The sequence below is a fragment of the Zalophus californianus genome, chromosome 2 (assembly GCF_009762305.2).
Source record: "Zalophus californianus isolate mZalCal1 chromosome 2, mZalCal1.pri.v2, whole genome shotgun sequence".
Taxonomy (NCBI): domain Eukaryota; kingdom Metazoa; phylum Chordata; class Mammalia; order Carnivora; family Otariidae; genus Zalophus; species Zalophus californianus.
This window is the reverse complement of record NC_045596.1, coordinates 76,067,763-76,080,116: the sequence shown is the minus strand read 5'-3', so window position 1 is coordinate 76,080,116 and position 12,354 is coordinate 76,067,763. Positions and strand designations below refer to the sequence as shown.

Below are 12,354 nucleotides of genomic sequence, written 5' to 3'. Positions count from 1 at the left end.
GGTTAAGCGTCTGCCTTCGGCTCAGGTCATGATCCCAAGGTCCTGGGATTGAGCCCCGCATCACGCTTCCAGCTTGGTGGGGGGCCTGCTTCTTCCCCTCCCTCTGCCGCCCTCCTTGCTTGTGCTCCCTCACTCTCTCTCACTCTCTCTCAAATAAATAAATAAATAAATAAATAAATAAAATCTTTAATTAAAAAAATAAAGTCGACTCTTGCTAGTTTATGGGATTTATTCAGCTTGCTGAGTCCAGGACCCTGATGGGCATGGTTGAGATCAATCTTGCTCATTAAAAATCTTATTTATAGTTTCTTTAAATAAATGCAGAGGAGACAAATTGAATAGATCTGATCCTACCTCCTGTCAGTAAGATTAACCAGTGTGGTTTTAGGACTGGCATATACACAGGGAAATTTGCTAGAAGCCAACAATATTGTACAAAAAAAAAAATCTTTTGGGGAGACAATTCTCCATAGGTTTTGTGTCTTATTTCATATTATGCAAGCAGAAACTGTCCCTAGATAAGAAAGATTTATTTACAATGAAGATAATGTCTTTTTCTGGACATATGCCAAGCAGGTTTACTTAGAAGCCCATCGTAAAAGATAGAGATTCCCTAAGCCGGGGTTCCTTAGCTGTCACACAAGCCCCCTGCAGGTACAGCACCCACTGGAGCGGCTGCACCTAGTCTTGTAGGACAGGAGGTGAAGAGGAAGCAACATTAACATGAGGTTCACGCTGCTTGCTGTTCCATGAGTATTAAAGTCCACTCTCTGTCTAAAGAAGTAGAATGTTTTCTGCCGGTGTCTATGAAATTGATGCAAGCTAACTTAGCTTGCAAGTAGGGTAAAATCTCAGACCCTTCATAGCTCTTGACAAAATTATACCACAACTCCCAGCTGTAAGAGAGCCAAAAAATGTAGTTTTTCAATGGGAGGTATTGGTCTCTCAAATGAACTTTGCATTCTGTTGGCAAATTTAAAAGCAAGAATGGTTATTCTGCAGGCAGGCAGCTGTTTGTGCCAATAGGGTCAGCCTACTTTGGCCCAATGACTGTCCTGTTTTCATACTTCCAATGATAGCCAAATCTTCTGAATTGACATATATTATTTTTCCTTGAAAATCTTAATATGGTGAAGATCTGCAGGCTTGACATCATTGTGTCTCTTTAATAAAGAGGATTCTATGTATTTCATTTGTAAACTCATTTTTTAAAAACTTTACAGTTGTCAGGAGTTAATTTTATTCTTATTTCTATAGAGTCAAAATACGCTAGCAGTGAAAAGCGACAACTATGGAAATGACTATCAGTGTTTGAATTCATGCTTCTCAGCTTACTTGCAAATTACCTGATGTCTTACATCCTCAGTTTTTTTCATTTGCAAAAAATCACCATCATCATCATCATCATCATCATTATCATCATCATTTACCTCAGAGGGCTGTTGTGAGGCTTAAATGAGATGATACGTGTAGGCACTGTAGGCACTTGGAACAGAGCCTGGATTTAATAAATGCTCTCTGTAAGATTAGCCCTTTTTATTATATTCTTGGGGAATAGTTCATTGCAACTCCTTTATACTCATTATACATAGTTAGGAGCATAGACTGATCAGACTGTAGAACTCAGCTCATACTTAGCTGTGTTTTGTGAGAAAGTAACTCAGTTTTGTTTTTTTTTTTCTGTTTTCCTATTTGTAAAATTGTGATAATAATGTTACCTACTTCATAGAGCTGTTGGAAAGATTACATGACTTAATGTAAAATACTTATTCTTGGACCTGACAAATTAAATGCTGAGATATTATTTTTAATATTTTTATTGCTACAAGACCTGTTCACAATTTCTTTCTGTTGGAGTGACTGTCTCTCACACATTGTGAAGTTAGCTAGCATTTTGAAAGGCAACATTCAACGTCAAGGTCCACCCATAAAGCCTTCTTTGATCACTGCTGCCAAAAATTCAACACCTTCTTCATTACACACCATTAGCATTCAGTTTGCATCATTCATGACACTTAACACACTATTTTCTCGATTAACTGAGTCATAAATCTTTTACCTCTTTTGTTAATTGTAAGCTTCTTATGGGCTAAGACTACATTCTGTAAAACTTTTTATCTTATATTTTGCATTGCACTAAGCAAGTGAGCAACGAACATTTCTTAAATGGTGCATTTTTAAAAAGCTCAACATTTCCTAAACTCTTTTCAAGCCTTTTTAAAGATGTCTTGAATCAATCCATTCAAATAAAGTTTCCACATTTTTTTTTTCTGTTTTCACCCATTTACTTAGAATCAAAGACTTGAATTTTCTTTGTTAGGGAATTTAATATAGACTTTTATACTGTGCCCTTAATCATAATTAACTGCTTTTGAAAAAAGTGTTTCTCTAATTAACTGGATATAGAAGCTTAATCTTTTTTTCCTTTTTTTAAGGTATATTTTTATAAGCAAAATACATCTTTAATCACATTTGGCTCCAGCAGGATGCCTTATTTCATGCATAGAGGATGCTTAATCCATTCCTTAATGAAAGCAATTCCTGCTAACCAAGATAAAAGTCAAGTATAATTCCAATGTTTGAACTTAAAATGATGACACTGATGAATGAATATGTAAATACATGTAGCCCTCTTCAAGGTAGAAGGTATTTGGATAGCCTGATGTTTATTTTGGATTCTAGCCCAGTTCTTTACTAGGAAGATTTATTGTGAGCATCAAAGGGAAATTTTCTTTTATTAAACAAGAGTATTACTGGAAATAATTTTAAGGATACAAGCAGGGTAACTTTTCATGAATTATTAAATTAAAAAGTAAGTCAAAAGCAAGTTTATCAACAAAGTAAAAGAACATATTATTATTATTATTATTATTATTATTATTCCTAAAACAAATCCTGCTTCTAACAGAGGACTCAGTCATGCACTGTGATTACAGCATCTTATTTACTTATTAAACAGAGGATAAAAGAATAAGGAATTTCAAATGTATGTAAATAATTTTCTATGACTATGAATTTAGTGTACATTTTCAAAAACATTTACCTCATCAATAATAAAAATGCATTCTCTTATAAGAATTTCCTAGCTGTCAACCATGTAGGACTTGGAAATAAGATAACAAGGGATTTTCTTTCCTCATGGATGTATATAATGAAAAAGTAAAATTCTCATTTTAATGTTGTGAAAACTTTCATCAAAAATCACTTTTCTGTTCTTTATTTTACTGGCCTACTTTGATAGGACTAACTAAAAAATGTTTTTCCCCCTCTTAAAGAAGGGTTTACAGTTTACAAATTCATTATTTCAAGTTATATTTGAGCAGAGATCAAAAGAATGCCAGTTAAGATAATAAAAATCATAGAGAATATGACGGGAAGAAAACTGACAAAGGCATATTCCACATATTGATTCCAGAGGTAGAGTTTACTACATTCACTAAATAATCCTATCAGCAAATTTCAGATTTGTGTTCAACCCTTACTTTTACTGATGAGCCAATTATTTTTTCGTTTCTGTTTAATTTTATTCATTTCAGTCTCTTGGTCTTTGTTCTGTGATCCCTAAATAATATGAATTAAGTAACAAAAATAAGGATTTCCGTCCTGGAGACAAGCGTGCTTTTGGAGAGGGCCACAGACTTCTGGCTGAGATCTCCCCGTCAAGTTTAATCTACTCTGGCTGCCAAAACCCCATGCGACCTTTGAATATTTAGGGATAAATGTAACTGCCACTTGCTCTCCCTCTGTGGGAGTCCACAGGGGATCCCGTTTGTTGCTTTCCAGATTTCTGCCAACCTGTTTGTGCTCAGTTCTATTGATGCCACTTTCTGGCTCGCTCTTGTGTAACTGTTCTCCAATATTGTTCACAATGCTGGGTAGATTATGACAAGAAAACCATTATTTTTAAATGTTTATTTATTTGCTAAGAAAAAATTGGTTGTACTACAGAGGGTGAAGTCTTTGTGATTTTTTGAAATAAAAAAATAAAAACTAGACCCAGCCATCCTGAATGGAAAACATTTTTCTGAGACTCCTTTTTAAGGCAAATCTCTAAAGAAACATATGTTTCAAAATATATATCTTCATGAAGACCTGCTAATTTTCTCTCATTTTATTATATCCATCTCTATTCCCCCTAATGACAAAAATTGGAGAGACTAAATTTGAACATCTTTGGGATCAGTTAGAAAATAGATTTGTTCAGGAAAAAATAAACTATCGTTATCACTTTTGTTCACTTTTCTTAATGTAACACAAGTAAAAATACTGAGACAAAGTATCTTCTCGGATTATAGTAAATTTAGGGCAAATGCTTTGTGTTTTATCTTGGGAAGTTAAATTAAGTGTCTTCATATTACTCAGCATTTTGGTGAAATTTCATATTGCAGACAAAATGCCATGCTAACTATAAAGTAATATAAATCGTTACTCCCAAAGAGTGTAAGGATGTAAGGAAATAGGTCCTTTTTTTTTTTGAACCAATAAATATAAATAGGCATCTATTTTCAGTGTTCCAGGATCTGTCCAGAATGGTGTTTTATTATTCTATAAAGATACAAATGTTTTTGAAAAGGGAGAAGGACAATATTGTCTTTATGACTTCTCATTATCTGAAAAATCAAGACATATCGGAGTCAAATTCCCTTTAGAAACATTTATAAACTGAGCATTAGGGACAGGTATTTATTTTTTAATTTGGCTTCAAAGTGATTTAATACAAACGACTGAACTTGAACTCAGTAAAACTTTTTGTTTTTGCTGCTAGATTTGTAAGATTATGACAGAACAAGAAAATCACAGTTAACAATGAGTAAGCTCCTTGAAGTTTTTTAAGATTTAATGAAGTTGCTTGCCATGCAAATATCAGCTTACAAAACTCACACAAATCACAAACACTTACCATATTCACTATCATAGAATATAATGAATTTCTGCCAGGCATATTCTGTGACCACTCTCAGGATAACATCATTTAAGTAGACAGGTGGGCGAACAGACAGAGTGTAGTCATCATTCCTGTTGCTCCGGGTGAGTCCACAGCCACTTCTTGGGGTCCCAGCTGTTGAGCGCTGTATGAAGAGGTGGGGGATATGCATGGCATCTGCCAGAGACTGGAGGGACCCTGCTGACGTGCAGCCAATGGAGCTGACCAGGGCCAAGATGCCTTGATTCATAAGTTCACAGGCTGCAAGAAAGCACAGTAATATTCAAATGTCAGTGGGTTTCATATAACTTCTCTTTTGGAGGAACAGTGAAAAAAGCTTATGGGGTTATTACACAACTATGGAATTTTTTTTTTTAATGAACATCCTCCATGAAGAAATCCTCAAATTACAAAATGCTACTGGAATTCAGCTAACGAACTCTGCCCTTATTAGCTATTTGACCTTGTGCAAATTACTTAGCTTCTCGTGGTCTCAGTCTCATCATCTGCAAAGAGGGTAAACAGCATGAATCCTGCAGGATTATTGCTAGGATTGGAGATAATTCAGTGTCTGTTATTTGCCTTTCACATGATAGGCACTCAATTAGTGACAGCTATATTTTTATAATGATCAATGTATACATTCAGAGAAAAGACAATTCCTCACTGAGTACGTAATACAAGGTTTTCAAAAAGCAGATAATACGTAAATTGGTGAATGAATAAAAGGAAGATGAAAGGCTTAAGTAAGGAATTTCTGGCTACAGAAAACAGAGCCATTCTGGTATCTAAAGTTTGATGACACTTTGTCTCTCTTATTAAACTGGAAAAATGAAAGTGTTTTTGTTCTTTTCCTTGGCAGTCAGAAAACTCATGGTCAAATCAAATACTAAGTTTCAACAATTATCTCATTCTGGTTTCCGGTTGAACAATTTCTAATCTTTATTATATGATTTATTATCTGTGTTTTAATTTCATTTTAACTATTCTGGGTATGCATATATGTTTACTTCAAAACATATTTAAAACTTGGTCAAATATAAATTATAAGTACATATCAAGACATAGCATATATAGAAAAAGAGAGTTAATAAGTCTTAACTTTCTCTCTCTCTTTTTTAAAGTAATCTCTATGCCCAACGTGGGGTGTGAACTCACAACCCTAAAATCAAGGGTTGCATACTCTATTAACTGAGCTAGCAAGGTGCCCATTTTTTTCTTAGCCTTTTTGATTTTTAAAATTTTAATTAATTTATTTTTAAAGTAAGTTCTAAGCCCAATGTGGGGCTTGAACTCACAACCCTGAGATCAACAGTAGCATGCTCTACTGACTGAGCCAGCCAGGCTCCCCCTAATAAGTCTTAACCCTTAATAATTCTTAGTAAGAGTTAAGATATCTGAGCAATCTCAGAGTGCCAATCTTTGAAGGCAAGAGGTTAGAAATAAAATCAAAAGTAAATTCAGATGGAATCAAGGTAAAATAAATTTTATTTGAGAAGGCCCATTATTATAATTGGTCCAGGCATTATTCTAGATTTTAGGCATTGTAGGTATAATATTCTCAATATTTATACATTATTATAATCTGTTTTGCAGTTTTTAAAAATAAAATCAGAGAAAAACTTAGATGAGAAGTACCTCCATGTAATTAATTGGCCAGTTAATGAAGGCTGACAAAGTGCAAGCTTGGAAGTACTATATTAATGACATGCACATAAACACCAAATAAATTTATTACGATTAATTTTAAGCCAAACAGTACATACAAAATAAATTAATAACTATCAGGGACATTATTTTTAAGCATAAGACAGGTTATATGATTTCAAATGAATTTGAAAGGTAGCATCAAGGATGAATGCTTCTTAGGCCATAACAGATTGAGGTTGAAGTTTCAGTAAAAATCACAGAACCTACTCATGTTTGTGAATTCAACATTTATAAAAGCAATATGAATTTATAGTTACAATGCATTTAGGCAAAAACACTGGTCAAGAGTTTGCTTCCTCACTGTAGGAAAGACCATTACTGATTTATTAAGCAAATAGGTATTCACTTTTTAAAAAAGATTTTGTCTAAAAATTTGTCTCATTTAGCATTTAAAATCAAAATATGGAGAATATCTTAAGGTATACACAACTGAATTCCATGTTTAGATTACACTAATTTAAGATGATCAAATAAATACAACAGTTTACATAAATCTATCCCAAAAGTTATATAGTATAGAAGTTGAGATGAGAAAATTCAGTTTAAGTATTATAAGCTGTCACATATGAAAATTGTCTATTTTAATCTTCATATTTAAAAAGAAAAACTCTGAAGAGTCATATATAAATCATTATTTATCATATAAATTTGCTTTAGTATATAATCATTTCTTCAAACCAACTATGTTACTTCCTATTAACCTCTGTTAGTGGGAACACAAACTAAGCAAGTACTAGAAACAATTGCTATTATTATATAAGCAAATGTATTACTTTTAGATTATTTACTATTTGGTATTATCTATCTTTTACATATATAAGGAAGAATGACTGAAAATTCTCTATAAAATCAAAATAGGAATCTTCAGAAATTGCAATCAGAAAACCATATAATATTAAATCTGAAAGGTAATTTAGAAATCAAGTAGTCCATTTTCAACTGTTTGAGGAACCTCCATACTGTTTTCCAGAGTGGTTGCACCAGCTTGCATTCCCACCAACAGTGTAGGAGGGTTCCCCTTTCTCCGCATCCTCGCCAACATCTGTCATTTCCTGACTTGTTAATTTTAGCCATTATGACTGGTGTGAGGTGGTATCTCATGGAGGTTTTGATTTGGATTTCCCCAATGCTGAGCAATGTTGAGCACTTTTTCATGTGTCTGTTGGCCATTTGGATGTCTTCTTTGGAAAAATGTCTGTTCATGTCTTCTGCCCATTTCTTGATTGGATTATTGGTGGGAATGCAAGCTGGTGCAGCTACTCTGGAAAACAGTATGGAGGTTCCTCAAAAAGTTGAAAATAGAGCTACCCTATGACCCAGCAATTGCACTACTGGGTATTTACCCCAAAGATACAAATGTAGTGATCCAAAGGGTTATGTGCAGCCCGATGTTTATAGCAGCAATGTCCACAATAGCCAAACTATGGAAAGAGCCAAGATGTCCATTGACAGATGAATGGATAAAGAAGCTGTGGTATATATATATATATACACACACACACACACAATGGAATGTTATGCAGCCATCAAAAGGAATGAAATTTTGCCATTTTTAACAATGTGGATGGAACTGGAGGGTATTGTGCTGAGCGAAATAAGTCAATCAGAGAAAGACATGTATCATATGATCTCATTGATATGAGGAATTCTTAATCTCAGGAAACAAACTGAGGGTTGCTGGAGTGGTCAGGGGTGGGAGGGATGGGGTGGCTGGGTGATAGACATTGGGGAAGGTATGTGCTATGGTGAGCGCTGTGAATTGTGTAAGACTGTTGAATCACAGACCTGTACCTCTGAAACAAATAATATATTATAGGTTTAAAAAAAGAAGACGATAGTAGGAAGGGAAAAATGAAGGGGGGTAGATCAGAGGGGGAGATGAACCATGAGAGACTATGGACTCTGAGAAACAAACTGAGGGTTCCAGAGGGGAGGGGGGTGGGGGGATGGGTTAGCCTGGTGATGGGTATTAAAGAGGGCATGTATTGAATGGAGCACTGGGTGTTATACACAAACAATGAATCATGGAACACTACATCAAAAACTAATGATGTAATGTATGGTGATTAACATAATATAATAAAATAAAAATAATAACAAAAAAAAAGAAAGAAAAGGAAATCAGGTAGTCCACGGATGGAAAATCAACTTTAACTGCTATGCCATCTGTGACTGGCTTGGTAAGCTGGCATCTTGGAACACTATTTGAGAAAGATTTTGAGACTCAAAAGGAAAGAGTACCAAAATCATTGTGTTAGGTTTTTCATAGGAAGAGACTGGGAGAGTAGTAGCCTGCAGGTCTTAGACATGTATCTCATTTATAGTGTTCCACCTTCTATTGTTCACAGTTGTCAAGAAAACATACAGTACCCCCTTAAAACAATAGAAGACCCAGGTCTCTAACTTACTGTCCAAAATGCTTTTCACCACAGTAAGCAAATGATACTGGTAACCTTACAATTTTGTGTGGTAAAGAAAAGATAGACAGGTCTCCACAGGGAAAAGCTCGATTGGAGATAGTGGATTGTCAAGTTTGGTAAAAAAGAGGTTGATCCACTAGGGAGAAAAGGAAGAGCCCAGACACCTAAAATGAATTGAAACTGGTTGAGCTGAAAACAATGCTGGTTTGGGCACATATATAAATGGGTCTGCAAAGCAACCTATCAAGGAGATATTTGACACCCATTTTGCCCAATATAAAATGTTGGCTGAAGAAGAAAAGATACACATTTATATGTTCTGAACACTGACCCTTCATAGGGCCCTATATAAAGGTTAGCATAAAAAAAGAGATTATAACTCATGGCAGCAGAAGAGAGATTTGAGAAAACGAAGGGCTACACCAAGAACAGGATCAAAGATTAGTGGGGCAATCTAACTTTTGCTACAAGAATTCCATGTACTGACTGATAGAAAACTACTTATTTAGACTTTTAGTTCCATACAATGCATTCCTCAGTTATTAGATAGTGTGAAACTGAATTTGCAAGATCAGAGTGTGTTTTTTATGGGTATCCACCACCTTTTTATTATAAGAATCCAAAACAAGGACTTCTCAATATCATATTTCTTTCCCACTATTATTTCAACTCCCATGATTTATTTATTTTATGTATACATTACACACACACCTCTAAACAGAGTATATTGAACCTCTTGGTGGTTTTGTGACTCCAGCTGTCTGAGACTTTAACACTATCAAAGATATTTGGAGCCTGTACAAACTGCTGGAAGCACACCTTTTTTCCCCCCCTCTCCCCCACCCTGTCCTCTTTTAATAGCAACTGCAATTACTAACACTTTCACCCTTTTGGGTCACTCAGCAGTTATGAAAATGAAGTTCTCTGTATAAATGTGTAAATTTAAGTTAAATGATGTTCATGTACGCTATCTTTTTTTTTCATCTCTGAAACTAATCAGTTTGAGTCTTATTTTTCTTATTAAATAAAATGTGATTAAAAGTAAAATCTAAAAAGGGTCTTGAAATCGATTACCTGTTACTTAATTCTCAAGGAGAACTCAGTGAACTATTTTTGGATAGCACCATTTTTCTTGAATACATTTATTCCCTTTGATATATTTTCTAACTTATTTATATTGACCAATTTGTCCTGATATAACCACTTCTAGAGATTTTTTTTTTAAGATTTTATTTATTTATTTGACAGAGAGACACAGCAAGAGAGGGAATACAAGCAGGGGGAGTGGGAGAGGGAGAAGCAGGTTTCCCGTGGAACAGGGAGCCTGATGTGGGGCTCGATCCCAGGACCCCGGGATCACGACCTGAGCCGAAGGCAGATGCCTAACAACTGAGCCACCCAGGCGCCCCAAACCTCTTCTAGCGATTTTAAGTCACATCAGGACCTTAGCACATTCCATTCATACATTTATTCTACAACACACATTTATCAACTTTTAACTATGAGCCAGGAACTTCTTTGGAGATCAGAGAATGCATAAGCAGATTCCATCTTCCCAAAGATCTCCCAATCTATTCACCATAGTGTTTCCAAAATCTCTAAATCTGTACCAGAATTCAAAGTGGAGATTTAAAAAAAATACAGATGACTAAGTCTACTCCTAGAACTTCTAGTTTATTCATTACAGGCTAGTGGCCATGTATTTGCATTATGATGTATTATCTGAGTAGTTCTGATGTGTAACCCTTGCTGGAAAACCTGAGTCTGGTGGACTGTAACTGCAATACTCTTCTTTGATGTGATTGTTGCAGAACATCTAATATTTGTTGATTTTCTCTTCCCCTTTTTTTTTTTACAATAATATTGTTGACAATATGGCCATAACTGGGGAGTGGAATTTCCCTATTTTTCTGATTCTTTTAATTTGCAAGTGGGGGTGAGGTATAAGAAAAGAAGATACATAGAGTTAATAAGAATGACTGTACTCCAAAAGGTGATCCTTATCTCCATTTATTTCTAAATAATAAACTAAGAAGTTTATTCTTGGAATGAATCTTCATTCTTTCAAGTTCCTCCAATTCAGATACAGAGTACCATATTTCCACCATTCTAAAATGTATGTAGCTTCTATATTTTATCATATCTGAAGTCAGGGCCTGTTTTAAAATTGATCAATATATTTAATATGATGGATTATTTTTCTTGAAAAAATAAGTAATCAATATTGAATTTTATAATCAGTGAGCTTTTAAAAATGAGAAAATAAGGTAAGCTTCCATGGCAGATGAAAGATTTATACTTTCTACAAAAGCTGAATTTAACTTCTTTTTTCCTGTTATTTCATTAATGAATCACAAGCCCAGTGTTGATAATTACTTTCTTCTCTTTTTCAATCACCAAAAAGCACCTGACCTTTGCTTTCATACTTGTAAGAATATAGTAACACAAAATACTTTCAGCTTATACAGATATTTAGCACTATTTGCAAATATGATTTTCAGCAACCATCTGAGAGGTGGCATAAAAAAATGGGGATTAATTTGACACATCATCAATGTAGTTTGCCAAAAACATAATTTGGAACAAATTCTTCTAAATAAAGATGGTCTTTATATATAAATAGTGTTACAAGGTCCAGTTTAATCATAATTATCTACTTAGTAATTGATACAGGAAAAATTTCATTTAATTATAATCAAAAACATCAAGACATAATTTCTTCTTTAAAAGAATATGAATGGTTAAAATGGTTGACTACTAGCCATTAAATGAGTTCAATAGAATAACTGAATAATTTTCAGTCGACTATCTTTTTATCCACCTAAAGCCAGCGTGAATCTCTCATTTGTGATCTAAGCCTGACATGGACTAAACATTTAACCCAGCACCTAGTATAAGTCATTTTATTTTTCCATTTACATTTCATAACAACCCTATGCAGAAGAGCTATTATTATTGTCATTTTCAAGTAAAAAACTGGTTAAGTGAAGTTAAATGCATTGTCCAAATTCACACTATTAGGAAGTGGCAGAGTTGGGATTCACATCTAGCATAGACTTCAATGCCTGGGCCACAGAGAACTAAAAACTCAAGTTTTTAAACACAAAGGCACATATAAAAAACTGTACATCACTTAACTCACTCTTACAATAAGATTCAGGATATTTCAGCCTCCTGGATGTAAAAAAGAAAAGAATAACAATGATTATGATACCATTTTCTCTTTTTTCCTTTGGGTTTGGGATTAAGGCATTAATCCTACATAGTTTCAGCTCCAAAAAGAAAGAGTATATACAGAAA

At 34.3% G+C, this 12,354-nt stretch overlaps 1 protein-coding gene across 5 annotated transcripts in view; it reads right to left on the bottom strand.

Annotated features, from left to right (window-relative positions):
* GRID2 (glutamate ionotropic receptor delta type subunit 2) overlaps positions 1-12,354 on the bottom strand; it is a 1,431,476-nt gene that overhangs the window by 681,883 nt on the left and 737,239 nt on the right. For all 5 annotated transcript variants that reach the window (XM_027599851.1, XM_027599852.1, XM_027599850.1 and 2 more), the window contains exon 3: positions 4,901-5,185. In XM_027599851.1, the coding sequence (XP_027455652.1) occupies positions 4,901-5,185 (285 nt within the window). The remainder of the gene's footprint in view (positions 1-4,900; positions 5,186-12,354) is intronic.